This window comes from Macadamia integrifolia, chromosome 7 (genome assembly GCF_013358625.1).
Source record: "Macadamia integrifolia cultivar HAES 741 chromosome 7, SCU_Mint_v3, whole genome shotgun sequence".
In the NCBI taxonomy this organism is placed as follows: Eukaryota; Viridiplantae; Streptophyta; class Magnoliopsida; order Proteales; family Proteaceae; genus Macadamia; species Macadamia integrifolia.
The window spans coordinates 35,562,631-35,590,117 of NC_056563.1; the positions used below are offsets into that span (position 1 = coordinate 35,562,631).

Sequence of the window (27,487 nt, forward strand, 5' to 3'; positions counted from 1 at the left end):
GAAATCACTCAATGAACTTTTCTCCTAATTTGTCTTAGTCCTGAGCTCACCTTGTGTTTTTCATTATAAACATATAACCCTTCCTTGGGGGTGGGGTGGATTGGATATGTGAGTTGTTGGTTCAGAGGGGCTAGTATCTAGTACTTCTTGATTACTCTGCAAGAAAGAAACATGAAACCTATATATGAAGAACATGTCCTTGGTTAACAGATACTATCAGTCTACCTAAATTTCTCCTTTCCTGGAAAGTATTTTTATTGGAGATGATGAGAGTAAGAACATAAACAGGGATGAAAATCCCTGCAGATATATATACAGAAGGAAACTGGAAAAACAAGAATCAGAATTTCCAGTAACAACTTCCATAATTTTTTCAAAACTAATAACTTTGCATTTCATTTTATGAGCATGAGGGAAGCTTGTTCTAGAATAATTATTCAAATCCTAAACTTGTATCATAAGTATCACTCACTGAACAAATCACAGTAACTATATTACAAGACTTTGGTTAATATAAAGTCCTGATTATATTTGAACCATTGCATGTAATAATGATTTATGAATCAGTGAGACTTGTGAGGCTGTGAAAAACTAATAAGAACTGTGTAGGATAACATGTGTTGCTATGATCCTTATCTCTGTTCAGCTTTGCATGCATGGGCCCAAATGCTGCATGTACAATTTGGTACTTTGATGGGTCTTCCTTGCAAGAACTACAGAATTATCCTTAGATGCATAAAAGAGTGAGACATCTTAAGTGACTTCAGGGACAATGATCATCTTTTACCCATTGGCAAGAGAACATGTACCTGAATTTTGAACCTTCAACAAAGACTCAGACAGTACTGAACACCATATATGAAACCTGACATGCTTTAATTTCTTACCACCAAAACCTGACCAATAAATGATTAGTCAAATTCCCTCCCCTAGCAGGTAAAAGAACATTATGCATCTTCATATTTCTGTTAGCAGTACCATCATGGGACAAGAAGGGATCCCTTTAGATATCACAAAAAAGGTCTCCGGACCAAACTGCAAACTGGTGGTTCAAATCACTAGTGGGTAACTGTCTATGTACACCTCTTCATTCCAAATATAATTAATATTAAGGGGCCCTTATGTCATCACTACTTTCCCCAAGCTGTAGGGCATTTTTATTGCCATTGAAATAGACTTTGTAACCTCTCTCTCTCACTCTCTCTCTCTCTCTCTTCAATTCTTGATGTTGGGTGGAAAGACAGAAACATGTGATACCTCATGAAGTGTGTCCCTCGACTACCACAGGCAAAATGTCTCTTCACCATTCACTAAACACTTGAGATTATTTGGAAGTCTATCACTTCCTCTATATATACAGAACAACACATACCAATGGTAACAGCAGCAAATACTTGGTCTAGCTTTCTCTTGCTCTTTGGATTCTTTGAGATCTTTCTCTTGTTCTTGTTCTTCTAAAGATCCTCATCAATACAAAGCCATGGGTATCCGTTTGCCTGGGATGATTCATGCTAAGCAAATCCTCCGACGATCTCTTTTGGGTGGAAACCGGTTAGATACCGCAGTTACTGATGTTCCTAAAGGTCACTTAGCAGTCTACGTGGGGGAGACACAGAAGAAGCGATATGTGGTTCCAGTGTCCTACTTGAACCAGCCATTGTTTCAAGACTTGCTAAGTCAGGCTGAAGAAGAATTTGGGTTTGATCACCCAATGGGTGGTCTTACAATTCCATGCAAAGAAGACACCTTTGTTGATCTCACTTCTCGTTTGAATGGTCTGTGCATGAGAAAGTAGGAAACCAGGGGGGAAAAATCAATTAGTAAATGAGGGAGAGGCCCATTTCATGTATATATCTATACTTTTTTGGGGGAGGGTGAGGAATGCAGCCATGAGAGAATGAGAGAAATCTCTGTAATTAAAATTCTTTGTAAATAGAGAGGCGCAAGGAAGAGAGCTTGTAATCCTATTCTCAATTGCTTATTAAATCACACTCATTTCTTCATGAACATAAGCACCTTTTCCAACCATCTATATTCATGCATCCCAATAATTAAAAGCTTGTTGCAACTGGACATGCAGTTCAATTGGGTTGAAATATATATATTTTTTGACAAGTCTTACTAATTATTCAAAAAAAAAAAAAATGTACAGACCCCATATACTCCTGAAGAAGAGGAAACAACAACAACAACAAAAGCCCTACAACATGGGCAACAATCAAGACCAAAAGGGAATAGAACCCAAAGGAAATGCTAAGACAAGGAGTTAATAACTAACATAGGGACTCCACAAGATTCCATAATCCTGCTATTACAGGAAGAAGGCTCCCTTAGAATGTGAGCTCACCTTGTGTTTTTCATTATAAAGATATAAGACCTTGTTTGGGGGTGGGGTGGATTGTATATGAGTTGTTAGTTGAGAGGGCCTAGTATCTAGTACCTCGTAACTCTCTGCAAGAAAGAAACATGAAACCTATATATGAAGAACATGTCCTTGGTCAACAGATGCTATCAGTCTACCTTAATTTCTCTTTTCCTGGAAAGTACTTTTATTTGAGATGATACGAAGAAGAACATAGGCAGGGATGAAAATCCCTGAAGCTTATTATACAGAAGGAAATTGAAAAAACAAGAATCAGAATTTGTAGTTACAACTTCCATAATTTTTTAAGAAATTAATAACTTTGCATTTCTTTTTATGAGCATGAGGGAAGCTTATTCTAGAAGAATTATTCCAATCCTAGACTTGTATCATAAGTATTACTCAATGATAAATTCTCGGTAACTGTTTAACAAGACTTGAGAGGCAATGAAAAACCAAGAACAGTGTAGGATAAAGCTTCTCTTTTTCAATGTGAGTAGAAGGAAAGTTGGCAAGAATCCTAGGTGGAAGGAGATCTAATCTAAAGAATTACAGATATTAAAGAATAGAGATTGAAGAAGATGACACTCAATCCCTAGCACATGTCTTGCTATGATCCTTATCTCTGTCCAGCTTAATTTGCATGCATGGTGGACCCACATGCTGTATGTACACTTTGGCACTTTGATGGGTCTTCCTTGCAGGGACTACAACATTATCCTTAGAAGTATAAAAGAGAGATACATCTTAAGTGACTTCAGCACTCTCTGTTTTTGGGTTTGTTGGTTCAAGGATAATGATTATCTTTTACCCATTGGCAAGAGGACATGCACCTGAATTTTGAGCCTTCAACAAGGACTGGACTCAAGAAAGTATTGAACACCATCTATGAAACCTGACCTATAAATGATTAGTCAGATTCTTTCCCCAAGCAGGTAAAAGAACATTATGCAACTTCGTATTTCTCTTAGCATTACCATCAAGGGACAGGAATGATCCTTTTAGATATCACAAAAAGGTCTCCAGACCAAATTGCAAACTGGTGGTTCAAATCACTTGTGGGCAACTATCTGTACCTCTTCATTCCAACTACAATTAATATCAAGTGGCCACTGTGTCTGTACTCTTCATTCCTCTCTCTCTCTCTCTCTTCAATTCTTGATGTTGGGTAGAAAGACAGAAACATGTGATACCTCATGTCGTGTGTCCCTCGACGACTACTGGCAAAATATCTCTTCACCATTCACTAAACACTTGAGATCAAGTTGAGATGATTGGGAAGTCTATCACTTTCCCTATATGTACAGAACAACACATACCAATGGTAACAGCCAATACTTGGTCTTTCTCTTGCTCTTTGGATTCTTTGAAATCTTCCTCTTGTTCTTGTTCTTCTAAAGATCCTCATCCACACAAAGTCATGGGTATCCGTTTGCCTGGGTTGATTCATGCTAAGCAAATCCTCCGACGATCTCTTTCACAGGGAAACCAGTTAGCTGCCGCAGTTACTGATGTTCCTAAAGGTCACTTAGCAGTCTATGTGGGGGAGACACAGAAGAAGCGATTTGTGGTTCCAGTGTCCTACTTGAACCAGCCATTATTTCAAGACTTGCTAAGTCAGGCTGAAGAAGAATTTGGTTTTGATCACCCAATGGGTGGTCTTACAATTCCATGCAAAGAAGACATCTTCATTGATCTCACTTCTCGTTTGAATGGTCTGTGCATGAGAAAGTAGGAAACCGGGAGGGAAAAATCAATTTAGTAAATGAGGGAGGGCCCATTTCATGTATATATCTATACTTATTTTTTGAGAGGTGAGGAATGCAGCCATGAGAGAGAGAGAGAGAGAGAGAGAGAGAGAGAGAGAAATCTTTGTACTTAAACTAATTGAGTGAAAGAGGAAATTTTTTGTAAACAGAGAGGTGTAAAGAAGAGAGCTTGTAATCCTATTCTCAATTGCTAATGAAGTCACTCTCATTTCTTCATGGACATAGGCACCTTGTCGAACCATGTATATCCTTACATCCCTTGAAAAGTAAACAGCTACCGATCTCCTACATGCACCACCCTTTAACAGGAGGAATAGCATCTGTCCACAATCGCTGCGTTAATGTTCCGAATGATCATTCCTTTCCTTATAGTATTACTTAGGCTCCGTTTGTTTCAACGTAAAATGTTACATGTGAAAAATTTGCATTAAAAATTTTTCCATCATTTTTTCAGGTTATCAAATATTATGTAAAATTTTTCCACAAGATTGCTCATGTTATACCTTGTTGCAGCTGCTGATTCAATTATTTTATCAAATACTCGGTGTACATCTTTCATTCTCCCTGCTTCGAAAAGGCCACAACGTAAAGAGTCGTTCAAAAATCAATCACTTTAACAAATTAAATCTCTTCAAACTGAGAATTCTTAGGAGTGATAAGACTCTCCTGCAAATGAACGTGGGTAAAGCTTCTCTTTATTCTCCTCCAAACCAAAATTTCATTTCAGGTTTACCGATCATTTGAACTCATTGGCCTTAATAAAGCAGTCATCAGAAGACCCAAATCAGAGAAAGATTTGAGAGTGCTGTAGAAGATAAATTCATCAGTAATTGTTAGGATAATTACCACCCAACAAGAATATAATATGAATAGGTGATTAGGTGTTCGTAGATATATGATGAAATGGATTTTTCTATTCAAAATTGATGTGGGACTAATATGACTAACAGTATAACAGTTCATATATGGACAAATTTTCGAAATTGAGTGATGTGAAGAGGTGTAAATGCAGCTAGATGATAGTAGTACATTACTTCATGTGCGATCACATGGATTTGCCTTTCCAGAACCTGCAGAAAGCTCCAAGAGCGGGCCCAATATGTTTAGGCCTGCATCTTATGGCATTGGCCCCTCATGTTCCAGTCTTCTACCTTGTTAGGTGGGTCTGGACTCTGGAGCCTATGACCCTTGTCAACTACTAAGCAGGCTCTCTCTTTCTCTCTCAAACCATGAGTATACAAGAGCATCAAACCCAGAGAACAAAAAGAAAGAAGTGACTAGTAGCCAACCCATGTGATAATGTTCGGTTCTCAAATGATAATTGTAGGCCATACATGCTGTGATCAATGGCCCTACTGTCCTTCTCAACGGTCACAACTAATTAAGAAGATATGAAGGAATTTGGGCTGAAATCACTCAATGACCTTTTCTCTTAATTTGTCCGAGTCCTGAGCTCACCTTGTGTTTTTCATTATATAGATATAAAACCTTGTTTGGGGGTGGGGTGGATTGGATATGTGAGTTGTTGGTTCAGAGGGGCTAGAGGAATTATTCCAATCCTAAACCTGTATCATTAGTATCACTCAAGGGTCAATTCTCAGTAAGTGTATAGCAAGCCTTGAGAGGCTGTGGAAAACCAAGAACAGTGTAGGATAAAGCGTCTCTTTTTCAATGTGAGGAAATGCAAAGTTGGCAAGAATCATAGGTGGAAGGAGATACTGATCTAAAGAATTACAAATATTAAAGAATAGAAATTGAAGAAGGTGACACTCAATCCCTAGCACATGTCTTGCTATGATCCTTATCTCTGTCCAGCTTAATTTGCATCATGGTGGACCCACATGCTGCATGTACACTTTGGCACTTTGATGAGTCTTCCTTACTAGGACCACAACATTATCCTAATTAGATGCATAAAATAGTGAGACATCTTAAGTGACTTCAACACTATCTGTTTCTGGTTTTGTTGATTCGATGATAATGATCATCTCTTACCCAGTTACCCTTTGGCAAGAGGACCTGTACCTGAATTTGATCCTTCAACAAAGACTCAGACAGTACTGAAAACCATATATGAAACCTGATATGCTTTAATTTCTTACCACCAAAACCTGATCAATAAATGATTAGTCAAATTCCCTCCCCAAGCAGGTAAAAGAACATTATGCATCTCCATATTTCTGTTAGCAGTACCATCAAGGGACAGGAAGGATCCCTTCAGATTTCACAAAAAAGGTCTCCAGACCAAATTACAGACTGGTGGTTCAAATCACTTGTGGGTATCTATCTATCCATACCTCTTCATTCCAACTATAATTAATATCAAGGGGCCCTTATGTCATCACTTCTTTCCCCAAGTTGTAGGGCACTTTTATTGCCATTGAAATAGACTTTGACACCTCTCTCTCTTCAATTCTTGATATTGGGTTGAAAGACAGAACCATGTGATACCTCATGAAGTGTGTCCCTCAATGACCACAGGCAAAATGTCTCTTCACCATTCACTAAACACTTGAGATGATTTGGAAGTTTATCACTTCCTCTATATATACAGAACAACACATGCCAGTGGTAACAGCAGCAAATACTTGGTCTAGCTTTCCCTTGCTCTTTGGTTTCTTTGAGATCTTTCTCTTGTTCTTGTTCTTGGTCTTCTAAAGATCCTCATCCACACAAAGCCATGGGTATCCGTTTGCCTGGGATGATTCATGCAAAGCAAATCCTCCGACGATCTCTTTTGCTTGCAAACCAGTTAGCTACCACAGCTACTGATGTTCCTAAAGGTCACTTAGCAGTCTATGTGGGGGAGACACAGAAGAAGCGATTTGTGGTTCCAGTGTCTTACTTGAACCAGCCATTATTTCAAGACTTGCTAAGTCAGGCTGAAGAAGAATTTGGGTTTGATCACCCAATGGGTGGTCTTACAATTCCATGCAAAGAAGACACCTTTGTTGATCTCACTTCTCGTTTGAATGGTCTGTGCATGTGAAAGTAGGAAACCGGAAGGGAAAAATCAATTTTGTAAATGAAGGAAAGGTGAGGGAAAGGCCCATCTCATGTACATATCTATACTTCTATATTTTTTGGGAGGGGGAGGAACTAGGAATGCAGCCATGAGAGAGAGAGAGAGAGAGAGAGAGAGAGAGAGAGAAATCTCTGTAAACTAATTGTCTCTTACTGCTAACTCTTTAATTCAAGTAACAATTCCCTACTTCTTCTGTTGCCTCTTAACTAAGATGAACTCTACTAGATTCTACAACCTCATTCAGTCATTCTGTAATATGGTTTCTTACTAAGCTAAGATGTTTCCTTTGATATCCCCGCTTCACATTGATGGCCCTGTTTGGTTGTGGGGAAATTGCAAGTATTTTCCCAAGACGTGAAATATATGTTCCAGGAAGGTCATTTTGGTGTTTGGTTGGGAAGAAAATGTAACTATTTCCTTGAAAGGTGAAATACATTTTATAGGAAATGCAAATAGGGAAAAGGCAGGCAGTGTATATGTAAAAAGACTAAAATTTCTAGTAATCATATATAATTATAATTTTACTCATGTATACCAAACATATACAACCTCAATAATAATCATCTGAACCAAAAAACCAGCAGATATTCGTGGTGAATCCTTCTCCATGGGAGAAAACCAAAAGTTAACGGTAATTTTTCATCTTGAAATTTGAAGAAAACATCCTCCAACATTTTGATCCCAACGGTTATAAGGGAGCTTAGCACTAAGGAGCGGTGATATTTTCTGCCCTGTCTTTGCCTTTTGTCTTCTGCCTTTGATGTCCGGACCACAGGCAAACCAACGCCGCCCAGACTTTTCACAAGTCTTCAATTCACTCGCATGCCTCTTACACAACTCTCTGCAGACCCGAAACCTCAGAACCACTAGGGCCATTCACGCTCACTCACTTAGGGTTGGGTTGATCTTCACCTCCCTTACCCTTCAGACCAGCCTTATCCTAACATACTCCACATGCCTTCACAGCGACCACCTTCAACTTCAAAACTTAAACAACTTCCTCAGCACCTTAGACCTCACCAGCCCATTACCCTTCAATGCCATTGTCTCTGCTTTTTCTCGCCGTGGCTTCTCTTATCTTGCTCTCCGGACCTTCTCTTTCATGCACGCCACTGGCGTTCCCTTGGACACCTATGCCTTGTGTAGCTCCTTGAAATCTTCCTCTTTGATCAAAGCGTTAGGTCCTGGCAGACAGATGCATGCTCACGTTTCCAAATCAGGTTGGTCCTCCAGTGTCTATGTGGGTACTGCCTTGCTCGATTTGTATTCAAAATCTTCATTGATCGGAGATGCATCGAAACTGTTCGATGAAATACCGCTGAAGAACGCCGTGTGCGCGAATGCGCTCCTGTCTGGGTACGTGGAGGCTAAATTGTGGGGCGAGGGCATTCAACTAGTTCACATGATGTCGTCCTCTTTGAGATTAAGTTATGATCGGTTCACGTTATGTGAGCTTCTGCGTATCTGCACGGGGCTACTGGAAATTGAGTTGGGCAGGCAGGTGCATGCCAATGTGATCCGTACGATGGCTGATATCGAAAGTGATGTGTTTCTGCAGAGTTCGTTGGTTGAAATGTACGGGAAATGTGGGATAGTTGACAAGGCTCGACATGTGTTCGACTTGGCAGGAATGGGATGTGGAGGGATGGAGAGAACAAGAGATATTGTATTGTGGACATCGATGCTCAGTTCATATGGTAGACATGGCAGGTTTGAAGAAGTTATTAGGCTCTACCAAGACATGTTGATGGCAGGGACGAAGCCCGATGGGGTGGCTTTCCTGGCAGTCATCTCTGCATGTGGTCACACAGGTCAAGTGACCCTCGGCTTGGAGTATTTTGAGTCCATGACTCATGAGTTTGGGTTGGATCCTGGCCCAGAGCATTACGGTTCTGTAGTTGATCTGCTTTGCAGGGCAGGGGAAGTGGACAAGGCATGGAATTTGATTACCCAGATGCCCTTTAAAGAGAACTGTGGTGCTACTAGCAGTAGCTACACTGGTAGTAGTGTTTCTGTGTGGGGGGCACTGCTTAGTGCTTGCAATGAATATGGGAATGTTGAGCTGGGTAAGTTGGCTGCTCAAAGGGCACTTGAGTTGGATCCTGAGAATGTTGGGATCTATGTGTTGTTGTCGAATATGTATGCAAGGTTTGGTATGTGGGATGAGATTGGGAAGTTGAGGGAATTAATGAAGCAAAAAGGGTTGAAGAAGGATATAGGATGTAGTTGGGTAGAGATATCAGGTGATTCAGGTTGATTAAAGCTCAAGTCTTGCGCTCCTACCCATTTTAGAGAAGAAATGCTGCTTTGTCCAGACTATCAATTGGGGATTGATCTCTTATATTCTATGTTTTGAGTTGTGGGCTGCCTCCGAAGGGCCGACCTAAGAGGATCCATGCGTTATTCAGGGCGGCAGTCCCAATCTTTGTTTCATAGTTGTTGCCTAGGCGCTTGATGGTGCAACTGAAGCTCAAAGTCGTGTACAATGCGGGATAAAAAAAAAATAATAATAAAAAAAATAAAATAAAATAAAATCAGCGAAGAGATCTCTAAGAACACGATGAACAAAAACAATAACAATGACGAGAAGGTTATGTAGAACTCAATGATAGCGAGTTTTTTCAAAGGAATGTATCACTTGGTGATAATTCACGTCAAATTCTTCTTCTTTAAAGATGAAGAGTCTCTCCCTATTCTATTAAACCCAAGGGGGTAGCGCAGTTGGTGAATAACGGACTTGGTACGAGCCGTAAACTTAGACGTCCTAAGTTTGACTCCCACTAGATGACATTGGCACGTGCGCCGATGTCGTTCTAGCCATCAAATGCTCACCGTATTAGGGGCAGATGATGTTTTCACTGGGCCATTCATACGGGGGTGTTTAATGTTCTTCACTACTGTCAATGAAAGTTGAATGGTTCTCATTCAACCCCGGTATGATCCGGTCTTTGCGATTATTGGGTTAGTATGGGCCTGCAGAATTAGTCAGGCTAGCCGTCGTTAGCAAAAAAAAAAAAAAATCTCCCTATTCCTCTCTCTCTATTCTTATATTGATGTTAATGACAATTTTTGCCAAAAAAAATGATAATTGTACAATTGGGGTTTGCCCTTAACTTTTAATATAAACCTAATTACAAGAGATTACGTGATCTTAAAGATAACCTTTAATTATTCTTAATCGCACAAAAGGATAGTTCTAAAAGTCATAACTTAAAAATCCTCAATGTTAGAAAATTTAAATTATATTTTATCCCTTCATTAAACCAATATGCACAATTGAATCAGTTTGGATCAGGTTCTCGTACGTAGGGGTGTCAACCGGTTAGGTCGGTCTAGTCTCGGTCAGGCTTAATCGGGTTTGAAGACTTTCAAAGGCTACACCGTGCCTGTCCATTTAACTAATCGGGCTTAGTTAGTGAGGGCATGGTACACTTTATATTTGGTCGGTCGGCCTCGGGCTATAATTAGGCTATTAAAATCAAGCCTTAATTTGGCTTTAGTATGGCTTTAACCGGGCTATAGACATGTTTAATGTCAAACAGGATTTAACCAATTTTTAAACGAACCATCTTTAAAATGTGCTCTTATATTCCAGCCCACTTAATTCTGCTCATGCAAGCCCAAAAAAATGATAAAAAATAAAGAGTCACGAGACTCAAGACCAACCATTTTTTATTTAGCTACTTCACTTTAATGGTGGAGGAACCATTCAAGAACTTTACTATTGTGGATTGACAAATATGTTTAACAGTGGAGGAACCATTCAAAAATTGGGGGGTAAAATAGGAATTCTACACTCATTAAAGGGTCGGCCCAGGTCGGTGCACAATAGGCCGGTCTCGGTCGTGTGTTATTCAGTCGGTCTTGGTCGGGCACCCGACGGGCTAAGTAGTAGAACCGAGACCGACTGTTTGTAAATGAGTCAGGCTCAAGCCCGACACGTTTAATAAATGGGCAGGCCAAGCCGGTCTATAAACGATCGGTTTTGATCGATCTTGGGTTTGACACCCCTACTTGTACGTGAATCATTCTCATATGGTGCTTGATTAAGTGGATTTCAAGTGTAGATCAAATATACAAATGATTCTCATACAGGGATTTGATCCAAACTCTAAAATCACTGCCATAGAACCCTAAGCAATCGTATGTTAATATTGGTTCACCAAAGTGTTTCTAAAACCATTGTTTCCCTCAAAGCTGGACCGGGTCCGTTACCCGTTCGACTCCCAAGTCCAACTCCCAATGTCCCCGGCAAGTAGTAACACTTAATAGGGATCCGACGTCGCAGTACTGTAACTTCAGCTGTGACGAAACGTCGAAAACCTAAAAGGAGAGGGTTTAGGGTTTTCAGTTTTGACAGTTCTAATTTCTAATTCCTGGCGAATTCGCACGCGAGAGGATTCGTATCTTAGAAGTCGAACTGATTGGATTAAGATGCCTCACAACTCTTCTGCAAGAAAACATGGTGGGGAGCAGTCGGACGGGGGCGGCTCTTCCTCAAAATCGCAGCGCGGTAAGGCCGGAAGAGTTACTGAAGACAACGAGAAGAAGGTGGGCTGTCTCTCCTTCCTCTCATCTTCCAACTTGAACTCTTTCCTACTACTTTTTTATTCAAGTTCGAATTTATCTAAAACCAATATTATTATTTCTCACTCATAGAGTTCGAGCAAGCGACTCAAAGACGTTGAGATCAGCGTTCCGATCGTGTACGGTACCATCTCATTTTGGCTCGGTAAGAAGGCGAGCGAGTAAGTACTAACTACTGATGGTTGTGTGATTAATGGGTTCCTTCTCTCGAGTCTTGACTACTACGTGTTCGAGCAATTTACTCTTACACTTGTTTCGATTTAGGTATAATTCGCATAAGTGGACTGTTTATATTCGAGGGGCATCAAATGAGGATCTGGGTGTGGTGATCAAACGTGTAGTCTTCACACTGCACCCTAGTTTCAATAATCCCACGCGGGTAGTGGAGGCTCCTCCATTTGAGTTGTCGGAATCCGGTTGGGGTGAATTTGAAATTGTCATCAGTCTTCATTTCCACAGCGATGTTTGTGATAAGCAATTGGACTTGTGAGTTTCTTTTCCTTTGCTTATTGGCTTCACATACCATTGGGTCCAGGATGGTCAGATTTATGCTGGTAAATATTGCTTTAAAACGTGCAGGTATCACCATCTGAAGCTGTATCCCGAGGATGAATCCGGTCCCCAGTCAACTAAGAAACCTGTTGTCGTGGAAACTTATGATGAAGTTGTTTTCTCTGAGCCTTCGGAAAGTTTCTTTGCCCGTGTACAGAATCATCAAGCTGTAATTGTGCCGAGGCTATCTCCTAGTCTTAACTTACCTCCCCCTGGTTTGGGTCCTTGCTGTTCCACTTTTCCTTATTTGTTGATATTCACAATGCTCTTTCCAGGCATAACTTTGCCCTTCGCTTTCTGCAGGATCAATTGACAACATGAATGAAAAGAAAAGAGGTGACACCAAGGATCACCCTTTAAGTCAGTGGTTCATGAATTTCTCAGAGGCAGATGAGCTGTTGAAACTTGCAGCAGCTCGTCAACAGGTCAGCATTCATTTAACGTGTCCTATTTTATTTCCTTATTATTGAATTTGATAGAATTTTTCTAGTCATTGTTCATGATAATTTCCACTATGAAGCTTGTACAATCAACTTTGTGTTTGCGTGTGTGTGGCTGTGTGATGCAGTGCAATTTCACCATCCTACATGTTATGGGTCTATCATACAAGAACCCCTAGTTTCTTCCAGTACTTCCCTCTCCAATGATGAAGAACTAACAAATAATAGAAATTCTGAAATTGCAACTACAATCTAAACTCAAGCAGCACAAAGGAACTAAGGTGTAGATTTTACAGCTGAAAATCATTAGAGTTGTAGAATTTATTTGAATCAGTCAGACCTTATTTGATGTGTGCGATACTCTTTAAAAATCACCCTGAATGGAAATAAATTTTTAGACATTAAAACAAAAGATTATTTTTTGCTGCACTTTTGGTTTTTAGTGATGTTCTATCACAATGAGATTTATGAAATTTTTAAATTTGAGGAAAACTCTTGCATTTTAAAATTGAAGGTGACGCGGTGCCCATACAACTGAAAATCCAGTTTTTGTTCTTGAATGGGGAGTTGATTTTTTTTCCTTTTGGAATTTGAATTTTTAATTAGTTTTATTAGATTCATTTCGGGGGTGTTTACTTATTTATGAATAATATCCTAAGTAAATGGAGTTATAATTAAAAAGCCATTTACTCAGATGATGTTTGGCATAAATTAGTGCCAAACCTGGTTCGAACCAATGCCTTGCACAAAGGCGATAGTCTCCTAGACCCAAAAAAAAAAATGCTTGGATTCCTTGACAACTATGAGAGCTACTCGACACTCAAGTAAGGCGCAACTTAGCAAGAAAAGGCCTACTCTAATAATAAGGGTAGTCTATGATCTGCAAAAAGGAAAAACGTTCCTCTAGATAAACCTGCTACAATCTGAATAAACCTAGAGCATAGGGTTCTTAAGGCAAGTAAAACTAGGTGTTCCCTCCCACCCCCCTCCCAAAAAAAAAATGAAAAAAAAAAAAGGCTCTTTGATTCGTTCCTCTATCAAAAGAACCAACGCAAGGGTATTTAGTAAAATGGATCTTAGTTTTATCTTATGATTTTTTGGCCTCTCCTATGGTCCTACCTTTTCTTGCAGCTTGTTTATTAATCATTTTTTTGCATGTTGGATCATTATAATAGTATATTGGGGATGCTCTCCCCTTTATCAAAATCTTCTCTGTCTATATGTAATAATTAAATGTTAAACATATTGAGTCAATCTTTTGATGTTTTAAAAGGTTTGTAATGTGATCCTAGTGATGCAGATAAATTCTACTCCAAACAGTACCATCGCAGGAAGGGAGAAACCAAGCTTAAACCAAGTTCAGCTGGCTTTGGCCAGAAACATCTAGTCCTATATATTCTAGCCCAAGCATAGTTGTCATAACACCTAGGCGAACCAAGGCAATCAAGGGGAGAAAAATTTGAGGTGACATCAGCAAGGCTCTAGGCCAGGCAAAGATGCCTAGGCGACGCCTTGACAACTATGAGCCCAAGTTTCAGTTAACTTTAGTCAAGATGGGACAAGAGAAAATACACGTGTTTTGAAAAAGAGATCAACTAATTTCAGCCGAAGAGTTGTTCAAGAACTTTCAAGAGTAATATACTAATATATGCTGAAAAAGAAAAGCATTAACTAGTTAGTTGTGACTAGTATTTAAAGTAGTGAAGTATTATTTCAGTCAAATAGGTCAAGTTTCCTTGTTAGTTGTGAAAGACCTTGAAAATGTAAAGTTCATTATTGGTCAAAAAGTCTAGGAGGAATCCTCCATAAGAGTCTAGAACCCTCCTTAGCCAAATTATATGAGGAATTGCTTGTAAGCTAATGGAGAATAAAATTTGAATGAAATCTTGGCAAAAGCCAACATAACTCTGAGAAATAGAGTTGCTTGGTGAGATTCCTTGTTTTGGAGTTGGTGAGATTCTCACTAAGGCCTTGTTGAGAAGCCTGGATCAAATCCCTCTTATGTTTTCCATGTTCCTATGCTTTTTTTAAGTTATTTACATATTTGTTCCGAAAGGTGTTCAATTGCTGATCATAAGGAACAGACAATGCATAAACCAGTGTCAGTTTACTTTTCTTTGCTTCCCTATGATCCTATCTAATAAGGATTTTGATTTTGTTGTCAAGACCTAACCATGATCACATCACTTAGAGAATCGAAATTCTCAATGGATAGGATTGCAGGGAGGTGAGAACTTGAACAATTTTTATAGCAAAGGAAGAAGAAGGAGATAAGAAGGATATGACTAAGGATTCTCAACAAGGGCGAGATTAGCATCTCACTAGGCTCCACTACATCTCACAACTGTTGGCATAAAAACCAGAAATTTCATTTAACTTTTTAATTTGTTTAAAATTCTTACAAGATGCCCTTTTGTAGAGTGGTTGGGAGGGTTGTTGATCTCATTGGGACTTCTCCTATACTATATGACGATTTAATGGCTTACACATTTTCAAGGACATACACAACCATCAATGAATTGACTTATTGATTGAAATAATATCTTCAATGACTTTAGATAATAGTTATAACTAACTAGATAATGCTTCTCAAATGTTGCACACAACATTAATTACTGTTGACCTTTCTTTGGCGGAGACTTGGACTGGGTTAATTAGAACTGGTTTTGGGTGAATCAGAAAACACTCACCTGGTTGGTCTCACTTGAACCAATTGAACCTGGTTCAGTTGAACCAAAACATGTTCATTCAAGGAACCGCATGCTTGGCTTCTCTTTTTTCGCGATGGTACTGCTTGGAGCGGATTTATCTACATTAGGTTGATACTGAGCAAAGCCAATAAAAAACGCTTCTAGAAACTGTAAGAAGCTAATAGGTTGTAGCTGGAACCTTGCACTCTTATTGGTGATGAAAGTTACTAGATATTCTAGTCTTGGTATTACATTTAAAAAAATAAAGAAGACTTCTTACATTGATGATGATAAAAATTCTAGAATCATTCTAGTGCCCAAAGTTCTAAATCTCAGTTTCAGGGCTGATTTCGGTCAGGCCTGAAACCGAGACAACTCGGATGCTGTTTCGAGGGTTTGACACTGAACCCCTAGGCCTCCCTGGGTTGAAACCCAAGGTCAAAACTTGGGTTTCAACCATGGGTTTAGTTTTGGTCAGGCCCGAAACCAAGGCCACTCAGAGATTTCGGTCAATTGCGACCGAGATTTAGTTCCATGCTACTACCATTGAGGACATATCTTAACTTTCTCTTTCTTTCTTCTTTTCTCCCCCTCAAAAGACATAAGGGTATACAGTGCTTACGTTCCATAATAGCTACACATAGGAGCAATCCTAAAAGATGTTTTCGTGAAGCATGTATTGTGGTAATTGTTTGGATCTGCTATTGACAGAACTTATGCTGAACAGATTTTCACTAAATGCGTTATGTAAATTATGTATGGACTTCATTACATCCAAAACTCTTTGAAACTGGATCTAATGCTCACCTTGTCTACACTTTTTGAGAAGAAGATACAGAAGGGGACAAGCTATGGGTCGTTGGGTATTTGTAGGAGTACAGAGATTTCTGGTCACAGTACTGTGAATTCAAATAATTGAGACATTACTGAGATAGAAGATTAAAGCTTAATCGACTGTAATGCACTAAAGTTTAATTTTTTCCCTGTTTGAGTCATCACTGAAATATTTTTGCAATTTCAAATCCTTAACTGGCCAACCCAACCCATTCCTGCCTCTTCCCTAACTCCCCTACACCACTCACATTATACGCTTGACCCCTAGTTTAATCCATCCAAAGTCAGCTGGCTAGAATCCTCTCACTAAAATGGAAGCTTAGAAAAATTATTCCTTAAAATATGTAAATAACTAAAGCATTAAGTGGTAAGAAGAATTTTATCATGAATAATAGTGTTCCACTCTCTTAAAAAATGTGTAGGTTTCATTTTATATATATATATATATATATATATTTTCTTTTTTGCAGTATCCTAATGTAGCTGCACTAGTATTAAGATCTTTGTTCGCATGGTGGTGTAATCTTGCCTATTGAACTATTTTTAGATCATGGGCTGTTTGGCTGCTATGAGAAGCTCTTCTAGTTTATGTTTACTCCAGGCTCCTTCTATGGCCAAGGAGTGGTGCAAATACTTTGCTAACTGACTAACTGGGTCTGCTTTAAAGTTTTCCTTAGAAGACAGGTTTGGCTCTACCCAATGCTCTTTGCCGAGAAACAAGAATTCTGGGGTTGAAGTGCCTTGACCACCACTTGATCCATTTATGGTCTTCTGTCTAAATTGGTGCTCCTATTCTTCTATGTCAATCATCATCTTCTTATGCGTATACAAGTTGCCTGTGATTGTGGCTGTCCTTGGTATACCCTAAGCATCTTGTTAATTGCTGTGTTTCAGATGGCATTGCAAATAAGCTTTTTCCAGCCTGATAAGATGGGCTGGGGCTGGGGCTGGGGCTGGGGCTGGGTTTGGTATCTTGGCCACACTTTGGTGGGCACCTAGATATAATTTTTCAATGTCGTCACTTTGTTCCCTATCACAACTCAAGTTACATGGCATGAGAGGCATTTTATCTTTAAATATATAGCTTGAAATCCACCTTCTGTTTCAATGTTAAGAGTCTTTATTAATTTTCAATATATTAGGTGCAAGCTCACATTGCAAAGCTTAGAAGGCAGTTGAATGTGCTTGATGGGCAGCCTCAACAGTTCAAGCCCACGGCTGGTCAGTGATGTACTTTGGCCCACTGTGTCTTCAGTGAGTTTCCTCTCAAGTTGGTACATTTGTAGGTATGGAAATAGTCTGCAATGTAAAGATTAGTACAAGCATGGCTGTCTGTAAACACTCACCCCCTCTTTCTTTTGACCTTTTTCCTTTTTCTCCATTGTGCAAGAAGAGCTGAGTAATGGTATCATTCTGTATCAAACAGCGAAAGGAATCGATAAATGTATTAGTTGATTTTTAATTAAGGACTCTTTTTTCGTCTGTGTTCAACTCTTTACATATTTGGAAACAGAACCCTTAATTTTGCATCCAATGTTATCATCTCCCTCTAAACTGATAGTTGCAATGGAAAAGTGTGTTATAAGGATCAGTTTTGAAGATCTCTACTGGATTTAGACATTTTGCCTACTTAGATGGTGAAAGAACTGATGTGCCGATTAGAGATGAGTATGGAGGTGTGGTAGTAAGTTGTTCTATGGAGTAAGTTAAGCTCTAATTGACTGCAGTGTGCTTTGGGGAGGAGACAAAGAACCCATTCATCCAGTTTCAGTTTTTGTTGAGTGTTAGTGACTCATGCTCAAGGTGTAGGTAAAAGAATATTTACTGATTTGGGTAGTGATATCACTTCAGTACGGGCACTCATTTCTCTGCATTAATGATTCTCTTCATTTTCCATGGTTCGATGGATTGGATGGTCAGGGTTTTACAATGTAGAGTAAATTGTGTCGGTGTTCACCATTGAAAAGGAGTTACAATTCAGCTATTTTTCCATTTTGGTTCGATATGCAGTTTTATCATGTTTTCTAGATTTATTAGTTGAATCCAACTATTTTAAGTCTAGTCAAATAGATTCTATAGACCTTTTATATTTAGTTGCTTAATTTAAGAATTGAATTTAAGGATGATTTTTAGTCATATAAAGTGAATCCTCTAGGCAATGCTGATTTTTCTCAAAAACCACCTTACAGATCTGGGCTTTATTTTACATGTTGGACAAAGTGGGTTTTGTTCTTAGACCCTGGATTAAGGAATAGATAAAGAACTTCCAACTTCTCATGGGATAGCGAACCTGAAGTACAGCAACTTTCATTCCTTTTACCAGTATGACCTCAAGTACCACATCTCCCATCCTTGGAGTTTTCTTTTCCGAAGTCTGTTAGTTGTTACATTCTATTTGAAAACAGCAGAAACTGTGTACATAACCTGAAAGTTTTATACTATGCTGCATCCTTGTGAACTGGAGCTCTCAGAAATTAAAAACTATTGGCACTGCATGCAAGATATACTGCGGTAAAAACTTCAGTTAGAATCTTATTATTCATTCTAAATTAAATCCTTGACTCTTCACAGCTTTTTGATTGAATTTGATAATTAGATCGTTGCTTATTTTCCCCATTTGGGCTTTTGGCCTTCCTGGTAATTTAGTATAATGTCGGTTGGTTGATGAAATCAAAATTCAAATTATTGAGTTACAGTTGTTGCGGTTATTTAATAACGAATCAATGAGGGGTTGATGAATCAAATTGGACAATGATATTGATCTTGATTGTACTGTTTCTTGTTGATATATTGCTTTTATTTATTTTATGTGATTTAACATCCATTCACACCTTGAAGCCTTTGGTTGGCTGTGGGGACCCTTGCAAATCCGTTGCTATCTTTGCATGGACCATCGCAGTAAAGGGTGTGGTTGTGTGTGCGGAATGGAAAGAAGACATGGTTCGTTTAGTAGTTGCAAAGTACATGATCTCACATCAATGTTTCCCTTCATGTGTTTTGCCAGAGGTACATGTGAACGTAGCTACGGATGTTAGTACGACAGGGAGTCCTTTCTGATGGTGCGGACATTGGTGGTGTAATGAAATGGGTCCTCTGTTTCCAGGTTGGTCTCTCACATGTGCTGTCAAGGCTCCTCTCTCTCTCTCTCTCTCTCTCTCTCTCTCTCAGATAGTATTGTGTGCATGGATTCTGAGGTTTAGGTGACTGGAATCGCTTGCCATGGATTCCGAGTCAGCTCGAATAGGTCGGAGTTAACCAGAATCGGCTGGGAATCAGCCTGAACCACCCTAGAAATGTGCCGATTTTTTTGAATGAGGAATTGGATGCAGCTGATACTGATCCAATTCGATCAGATTACTCAAATGATGATCTAGCTTGCATGTGTAACATACCGATTAGTTACCTTTCCTTCCACCTTATGCTTGGCCATTATTTGTCTCAGATTCCATTTCTTGTCAAGATGTATAATGAGTGTACCAGTAAGTTTTAAACCGTATTAGTATGGTTTATATACAGTTAGGTGATGATATGTGTCCTTTTGTTTTCGTAAATATTCCTTCATGCTTCCATTAAGAGCGTACGGAGGGATATTTATAGAAGCAAATGGACAATATATCATTGCCTAATACCGTATATGCCTAATATCGTATATACTGTGATTGCCATGCTAACCACTTCATTGTATGAGCCAATTATAGTGAGTAAAGGACAATGGTACGATAGTATGTTAAAGAACCCCAGAGTGGATAGTTATGGTTGAAAGGATGGTGGTTGATTTAAGTTTAAGAAGCCTAGCCGTTTGAAGCAGTTGGGATGATTTCAATACAAGCAAATACTAAAAGGAGAGTAACATGGCCTCATCACTCGTGCTTAATAGAAGGCAGGGTCACCATCAACTCTAGGAGGAAAATGTTGAGTTAAAAGCTGATAAGAGAAAGGTATTGGAACAGATACTAGTGGTGCTCATTCAAGAGAGAGAGAGAGAGAGAGAGAGAGATTCCCTCTCTCCTATTTGGTAGTGGTGGTTTATGGAGGACCACATACATGCTCACTATTCTACCGTGGAGAAGACTCCACCTTGGAAAATTCACAGCCTGGATACGCTCCTTAATCTGCATTACTGATAATGAAAGGCATGTATTATTTCAATCTTAAGCATGTAATGAATTCTACTTTCTTGTTCTTGCAAGTTGTATTACAAAATTTAAGAATAGCTGCGCGATTAGGCTGTGTATGGCAATATTTCTATTACAAATTAGTATTTAATTTTTTTTTTTTTAATTTCAATAAAGGAATGAATTTTCATTGCTCATTAGTACTTCTGTAGCAACAAATGTATTTTTTCCAACCGATAAATAAAACACAAAAAACAGATCGGATGTCACATACTCAATAGGTGGTGAATCGGGTCGAAAGTGAAAGTCCCAAAAACTGGCGAAATACCCTTGAAACTAATTCACTTGAGTGAGACAGAGGAGAGTAGAAATTCATGTGTAGGGTGAAATCCAAAGATCTATGAATGAACGCCAAAAGCGAAGGCAGCTCTTTGGGTCCCCACTAACACTGGGGTGTGAAAGCATGAGGAGCGAACTGGATTAGAAATTTATTTCAAAAAAGCACAAAAACGCCATCACTATTTCTTTTGAATGTTTCCTACAGACCCTTATCATTCAGTTCTGGTTATTGTTTCGTATACAGACCTTGCATCTCCTGGACTAAAAATCAACCTGATCCTTGTACCGGAGTGCTTAAAAGGCATTTCTTCTTATGCTACATTTCATATTCTTTTAATCAGATAACCTGTGTGGAAGTCACAGAAATGTAGAATAAACTACATTATCCATTTTGATGTAAACTATCTTGACAATGTGGAAGTACAAAGAAGTCTCCTCCAGTAGTCCTTGGACAGGAAAAACAATTAAAATAAAGCATAAAAATATAATAAATACAATAAAGATACAGGTAGGATTTTGCTTTTGGTAATTTACGAGTAGTGACTAGTGAGTGAGATTTGTAGCTTTACTAGTTGGTCTCTCAAGCTTTATGACTACTAAATACAGAGAGCGAAAGTAGAGAAGAATTGCTTATTGAGGCCGGGAGTCAAAACCTGTAAGCAAGAGTTGCACTTATGGGTATCTATGGTTGATGGTTTCTGGCATTGAATATAAACACAAGCTCAACATGAAGGTTCAAGAATTTGGAATCTGCAGTCTCCAGTTATTCCAATTCGAATCGGCTGGATTTGCCTGGAGTTCGACTGACTTAGTTGTGTTGGATTCAGTAGAATTAGAGAGAGAGAGAGAGAGAGAGGTTTTCCTCCACCGTGGGTGAGGAAGTGAATACTATCATTTAAGGTCATTATTACTCCCTTACTATAAGAAGTCAATGATACCCTCCCCATTATTCCAGATATCCATTTCAAGATATCGAAACCCATAGGCAAATCATTTTCCGTGGATAAAGGGAAACTACCTCTAAATGGAATTCAATTGTGTGGTGTAATCTAGAGAGTTGAATTTGTCAAATGCCCCAAGTAGAAGGCAAAGAAAACCCACCGACATTGAAATTTGAAATCAACACTAAAAACAATTTAAGTTGCAAGAAATTTGGGATCCACCTTCATCAATTTTGTTTTGAATAGAAACAAAAACAAAAACTTCTTAAATCTTAGAAAATAGAATCAGGAAGTTTTAGCAAAGATTTCTATAGATATGTGAATTTTTTTTTTATTCAACTTATTTGACATTAATATAAGAGGTATAGTTTAATTTATTTTCTGCTATTTTAATGAATAAAAGACAAGGAAAAAAAAAACAAAAATGAAAATATAAATGCATTCATGGTTGATTCGAAGTGAGGTTTAGAAATAGGCATAATTGAATTGGGGTAATTTGATTCCGTCGATTTTGATTCAATTCTTTGAACTGTAGCTTTGCTGGAAAAATACAAAAACAATTGATTATTTTTTTCAACCTGAGGAAATTTTAGACAGGTAACAAAAGCTCGAATTAGTCAATTAACGTATTATAATTAAAAAAAAAAAAAGCCTTTGACATGCACTTCTTATAGAATCTACTAATACCACTTTTTATGGGGCCACACATGCTAGAATTGATCGGCCTGAATTTGCATAGACATGTTCATCGCAAGGTGTTCTACTCACATCTGAGGTTTCTAATTATAAAGTTTTTTTTTTTTTGGGTGAAGGGGGGGGGTTTATAAATTTAAGTAACAAAGTTGGTCAAGTGTATATATACCCAATACTTGTACAGTTGTACCATGAAGAGAGTCACGAGATTACATGGAAGGTTATATAAATCAAATTTAACATGTGACTAATGCAAACTTTTTTAATTATCCAATAGTAAAAAATACCACATCACCCTTCATGTGGCGTAACTAAATGCCCCTTTATCACAAAAAAAAATGCAGAATTGATAGATTCCACACTGGATTCCACAGTTGTAAAAAAAAAAAGTTGACTTATAAAGAACCCATCACCCAAAACAATTTCCAAAATAAATAAAAATTATGGAATAAAGAATTCGTTGTTTTCCATTTCTCTTTTGATTTTAATTTTTGCAACTTGCACTATTGGAGAGTAAGAAATGGTTTAGATTTTTGATATTTTGAGTTGGACCTTTCTACAATTAGCACTAAAAAAAATCAAGAGTCATTAAACCCAATCAGTGACGTACACAGGGAGGGAGGGGCAGAGAAAGTAAGAGAAAGAGAGAGGAGGACCCAGGTTGTCCTTGGAAGGAGAAGAGAGAGAGAGAGAGAGAGAGAGGAGGACCCAGGTTGTCCTTGGAAGGAGAAGAGAGAGAGAGAGAGGTCCATGCTGTCCATAGGAAGGGTAACAGGAGAGAGAGAACCCAATGGGGTTGGCTCCCAGCATGTCCTAGCGCGCACACCACCAAAACGCCCGTGGTTCTGGCCTTTCACCTCTGCCCCCACAACCCACATGACCTCTCTATTTCTCTATAGTCCTCTCTCTCTCCATCAAGACTCTACACACTCCACGGCTATCTCTCTCTCTCCATAAATACCCCTTCAACCCTTTCTCCCCTCTCCACGACCTTCCTGGCTCACACATCTTCTTTCTTGCTATCTTGACCCTTCTCCAACTCATCCCTTAGATAACTTAGCTTGCACTCCACAAACCCTGAAAAACTACAATGGCTATCAGGAAATCAAACAAGCTACCTCAAACAGCAGTTATCAAGCAGATTCTCAAGAGATGCTCAAGCTTAGGAAGAAAACAAGGCTACTGCGAAGAAGGACTACCAGTGGACGTACCTAAAGGTCATTTTGCTGTCTACGTTGGAGAGAAGAGAAGCAGATTCATTGTCCCAATCTCCTTATTAACTCATCCTGAGTTCCAAAACCTTCTTCAAAGAGCTGAAGAGGAGTTTGGCTTTGATCATGACATGGGTCTCACTATTCCCTGTGAAGAAGTTGTGTTTCGCTCTCTAACATCTATGCTCAGCTGAAACTGAGAGAAATTTAGGAATTTTTTTTTTTCTCTCTTTCTCCTTTTTTTTACCCTTCTTTGTCATTTTGATCTTTTTTTTTTCCATCCCCTGTTTTGGTGGGGTTCCTCTGTCAGTGATTCTAACCCAAAACCCATGAACAGTACCTGGGTTAGATAACTTATATTTGTATATCTGTAAGCTTGAGATTCTTCTTACAGTGGTGTGTGGTTGCGCCCTGTGAGAGTATTGATTAATGAAGGAAAATGAAGGTGATTCCCTTGTTTCAAGCTTCAACTTTGAACTTTGTTATATCTTCTCTCTTATAAGAGGTATATCCTATGTAAAGGGATTTGACGTGGATTGATATAGTCTTGATTCCTTCGCCTTGTAAGACGATTAATGAGATTCACTTTATCGATTATACAAAAAGATTCATGGATTTTCGTCCATAATCTATTGGATGACCGACCATCTTGATCATTTCTGTCTTCTTTCTTCCTCAAACCTCATTTCTTTTTTCTAAAAATTTTGATCGAGAGTTCAAGACATGATGGATATTCAAAAGGTTCTCTCCTCTGAAAGTTAATTACTTTAGCCAGGGGAGAGGACTGTAACCATCCACTGCCCATCTTTAGAGATTTCTGATCTAAGAAGTCTGATTCAGAAGAATTGAACCCAGAATTAATTATGCTTGTCATCCAGTCAAGTCCGTAGAAGTGACCCACATTTAAAAAATTTCCATCAATATGTGATTTTTTCCCCCCTTTTAGCTTTTGATTTAGAAGACACGTAAATGTTACTAGAAGATCTAACTTCTGGGACAAAGTCTTCCTCCGTGGTGAAGTCCACCACTTGGCTAACCCTTATACGGTTTTAGTATATTTTCTTGAAAAAAAAAAATCCTCATCATATGAGAGCGGATCAAGTTCTCCATTCTTGTATGGGACTGATCCACACGCGTGTAATTTACACAAGAAAAAACTGGGTGAAAAATTCCATGTGTATGGATCAGACTACAAGAATAGCTAGTTTTTGTACAAGAATCTGATCCACTCTCATGATACCTCATGTGTGCATTTAAAACAAGTTTAATTAGTTAAAAAAAATAAATGAAATAACCAGATGGGAAGTTCCAAGCGCATTAGTGACCTATTCAGTAGAGGATCTGCAGGAATTGAGCATAACAGAATCAGGGTCGACCGGATATTCTGAAACCATGGCAGCCCAAGAAAATCAGGGCTCTTTCTCTGGACTCTCACTAGTGATGACTGGAAATTGGGATACATACAGGATACAGTGGTACAGTGGATCTCACATGGATATTCCCTTCACTAACTGGTTGGACCATGCCACCACCATGGTCATTTCAAAGGAAGGTCCAACCATTAGGATGGTCCAAACTCCAGACTGAAGGACCACTTGGGGAAGTGACCCGCCACCTAATGGTCCGAGCCGTGAGAGGTGTGGTTATCCTTTCAGAATGGACTTCTTTGATATGGACTTGATCATAATCATGAATTTGTAGAGTTGTCCTTCCACTAGTTCACAGTATCAACTTCTCTCAGTTACGAGTCATGGGCTCCAGCATGATTAGTGCATGGACAACCTAGCTCTGATACCATTTAGCGTAACATAGGACTAAATAACCCTCCTATGCCTAGTCATACAACGCACTCACTACGTCAATTGAAGTTCCATATATGTTACTATAATCTAGGTGGGTCAAGATAGGAGAGAAAAATAATAAAAGGTAAGGATTCTCTCACATCACACCAACCGCTCAGAATAGAATGGTATAATCTACGTGGGTCAAGGTAGGAGAGAGACTAATAATTAAAAAATTAGGAATCTTTCACATCACACAAACGGCTGAGAAGAGAATGGTGTAATATATTTTTTTTTGGGTAGAAAGAATGAAGAATGGTATAATCTACATGAGTCATGGTAGGAGAGAGAAAATAACAAAAGGTTGGAGAATTTCTATTCACCCAATGGCGGGGTGGAGAAATGGTATAATCTACATAGGTCAACATAAAGTAGAGAAAAAAAAACAAAAAACAAAACAATGTGAGAGGAGAACAGGAAACTGACTATAGGTTATAGTAGAACTTAATTTTTCTCCTCATCTATTTATGGGATTTTTCCTATTAGATAGGCCCTTTTATTTATACATTTTTTTTTCTAGTTTTGTTGGACCAGTAGAGAAGCAAAGGCTGCCTCAGGTCCCTTTAAAGTCCCTCCAAACTCCCTTTCCCCTTTAACTTCCAACCACAGACACACAGCTCTGCAAAAATAACTGCTTCCACAACTCCCCCAGTCCCCAGGAGTGAATATCTTATCTTACTATTCATCTACAGTTAACTGCCAAAATCCAAACCAGATAGAGAATCCCTGAAAAGCATCCAAACCAGATAAAGAATCCCTGAAACATCCCCTCCCTTCTCTCTCTCTCTCTCAAAACACACAAATGCAGATGGGAATGAAGAAAAAATAATAATAATAAAAAAAATCTCTTCACTTGATTGCTCCATTACTCTCTCAAATTCTGTGATTATTTTAATGGTTCTAGTTTGTCTGGTGCAAGGAGTACAGAAGGGAAGAACATGAGTATGAAGATAACCTAAGAACAGAACCCAGAGGATCTAGTTTACTAAGAATCAGATGTTCATATTCTTTAGAAGGATACAAACTTGAATTGTGGGTTTTGGTCTGGATAAGGCATCCTTATCTTCACTTCTCATTCTTTCCTTCCTTTCTTTATTATTATTCATATATTATTGTTCTTGTTGTTACATCAATTTTATATTATAATCTTTGTCATGCCATGACCTGATGACCCCATTGATGTGAAGTAGTGTACAAATGCCATGTGATGCTCACCATGAATTAGTCATTCCATGTTTTTTTGATTGCCTGAGAAGTTTTATTTAATTTCTTATCAAGCTTCATTTTATTAACAAAACTTTCAGAAGATAAAATAAAACTCTCAATATCTTAAATGAAATTCTCTTGAAAATTTTCTAAGCCATCTCACACAAATGAACATACCAAAGAAAGTAATTAATTAAGCAATATAATTATTTATGGAATTAATTTCTTAAATTTTCTGTTGTAACCACCACCTTTAATAGTACAAAGAGGTTCTATTATTTCAAAACTAGATCTTCAAAATAAGAACAGGGGACCAGTCTTTGATTGGAAAGGAGATAAAGAGTTCACATGTACAAAAGTGTAAACAATGAAGGAGGTCTTTATCTTTCAAAAACATCATAAGCAAAAGCTAGATTCAAGTCTAAAGAATGATAGATCACCAATGCCAAAAGAAAAAAGAGAATGGTAGCTCAGAGTTGTCTCCTTAGACATACATGGCCCACAGATATTCCTGCCCAGTAAATTTCTGGGGTCATTTTTATTGTATCCCTTTCAATGTACATTTCTTTTCTTTCCCTCAATTGAGACCAATAATTATAATGAGAGAAAAGTTTTATGTACTTTATTTTTCTTAGTAAGAGTCTGTTCTTACCTCCTTCACAGTTAGTGGGGGAAATTGGGTTTTTCAATTTAGAAGAATACTGAATAAGAATGAGTGGTTGTTGCAATCTCATGAAGACAGAAATCTAACTTCCCTTTCACTTTAGTAGTGGAAGATCAGGATTGATGTACCAATGCAAAAAAGAAGGTAGGTGGTATTTCAAATCTTTCTGTAATAATAATACATCAACCTCAACTCTTAACAGTGAAATCAAGTGAAGT

At 38.5% G+C, this 27,487-nt stretch overlaps 6 protein-coding genes across 6 annotated transcripts; all 6 read left to right on the top strand.

The window, feature by feature from the left end:
* The first annotated feature begins 1,357 nt into the window (after positions 1 to 1,357).
* LOC122085071 (auxin-responsive protein SAUR22-like) lies at positions 1,358 to 2,009 on the top strand. The gene has a single exon (XM_042653509.1). The coding sequence runs from the start codon at positions 1,481 to 1,483 to the stop codon at positions 1,793 to 1,795; it is 315 nt and encodes a 104-aa protein (XP_042509443.1). The 5' UTR covers positions 1,358 to 1,480; the 3' UTR covers positions 1,796 to 2,009.
* Positions 2,010 to 3,495: 1,486 nt separating this feature from the next.
* On the top strand, positions 3,496 to 4,353 carry LOC122085068 (auxin-responsive protein SAUR23-like). The gene has a single exon (XM_042653507.1). The coding sequence runs from the start codon at positions 3,633 to 3,635 to the stop codon at positions 4,095 to 4,097; it is 465 nt and encodes a 154-aa protein (XP_042509441.1). The 5' UTR covers positions 3,496 to 3,632; the 3' UTR covers positions 4,098 to 4,353.
* Positions 4,354 to 6,676: 2,323 nt separating this feature from the next.
* On the top strand, positions 6,677 to 7,342 carry LOC122085072 (auxin-responsive protein SAUR21-like). Its single transcript, XM_042653510.1, has one exon. It carries the CDS (start codon positions 6,812 to 6,814, stop codon positions 7,118 to 7,120), a length of 309 nt encoding a protein of 102 aa, XP_042509444.1. The 5' UTR covers positions 6,677 to 6,811; the 3' UTR covers positions 7,121 to 7,342.
* Positions 7,343 to 7,705: 363 nt separating this feature from the next.
* LOC122085065 (pentatricopeptide repeat-containing protein At3g12770-like) lies at positions 7,706 to 9,543 on the top strand. Its single transcript, XM_042653505.1, has one exon. The coding sequence runs from the start codon at positions 7,917 to 7,919 to the stop codon at positions 9,411 to 9,413; it is 1,497 nt and encodes a 498-aa protein (XP_042509439.1). The 5' UTR covers positions 7,706 to 7,916; the 3' UTR covers positions 9,414 to 9,543.
* A 1,840-nt stretch (positions 9,544 to 11,383) lies between these two features.
* Positions 11,384 to 17,741, top strand: LOC122085067 (transcription initiation factor TFIID subunit 14b-like). Its single transcript, XM_042653506.1, has 6 exons — positions 11,384 to 11,707; positions 11,816 to 11,904; positions 12,008 to 12,229; positions 12,323 to 12,510; positions 12,599 to 12,720; positions 17,402 to 17,741. The coding sequence occupies exons 1-6, from the start codon at positions 11,591 to 11,593 to the stop codon at positions 17,486 to 17,488; spliced, it is 825 nt and encodes a 274-aa protein (XP_042509440.1). The 5' UTR covers positions 11,384 to 11,590; the 3' UTR covers positions 17,489 to 17,741.
* Positions 17,742 to 23,262: 5,521 nt separating this feature from the next.
* On the top strand, positions 23,263 to 24,028 carry LOC122084491 (auxin-responsive protein SAUR50-like). The gene has a single exon (XM_042652771.1). The coding sequence runs from the start codon at positions 23,438 to 23,440 to the stop codon at positions 23,750 to 23,752; it is 315 nt and encodes a 104-aa protein (XP_042508705.1). The 5' UTR covers positions 23,263 to 23,437; the 3' UTR covers positions 23,753 to 24,028.
* The last annotated feature ends 3,459 nt before the right edge of the window (positions 24,029 to 27,487 follow it).

Coding starts and splice junctions, on each gene's coding strand:
- LOC122085067 (XM_042653506.1), top strand. CDS start 11,591: ATGCCTCACAACTCTTCTGCAAGAAAACATGGTGGGGAGCAGTCGGAC. Junction 12,511..12,598: donor TCTTAACTTACCTCCCCCTG/GTTTGGGTCCTT, acceptor CGCTTTCTGCAG/GATCAATTGACAACATGAAT. Junction 12,721..17,401: donor TTGCAGCAGCTCGTCAACAG/GTCAGCATTCAT, acceptor TCAATATATTAG/GTGCAAGCTCACATTGCAAA.
- LOC122085072 (XM_042653510.1), top strand. CDS start 6,812: ATGGGTATCCGTTTGCCTGGGATGATTCATGCAAAGCAAATCCTCCGA.
- LOC122084491 (XM_042652771.1), top strand. CDS start 23,438: ATGGCTATCAGGAAATCAAACAAGCTACCTCAAACAGCAGTTATCAAG.
- LOC122085065 (XM_042653505.1), top strand. CDS start 7,917: ATGTCCGGACCACAGGCAAACCAACGCCGCCCAGACTTTTCACAAGTC.
- LOC122085071 (XM_042653509.1), top strand. CDS start 1,481: ATGGGTATCCGTTTGCCTGGGATGATTCATGCTAAGCAAATCCTCCGA.
- LOC122085068 (XM_042653507.1), top strand. CDS start 3,633: ATGATTGGGAAGTCTATCACTTTCCCTATATGTACAGAACAACACATA.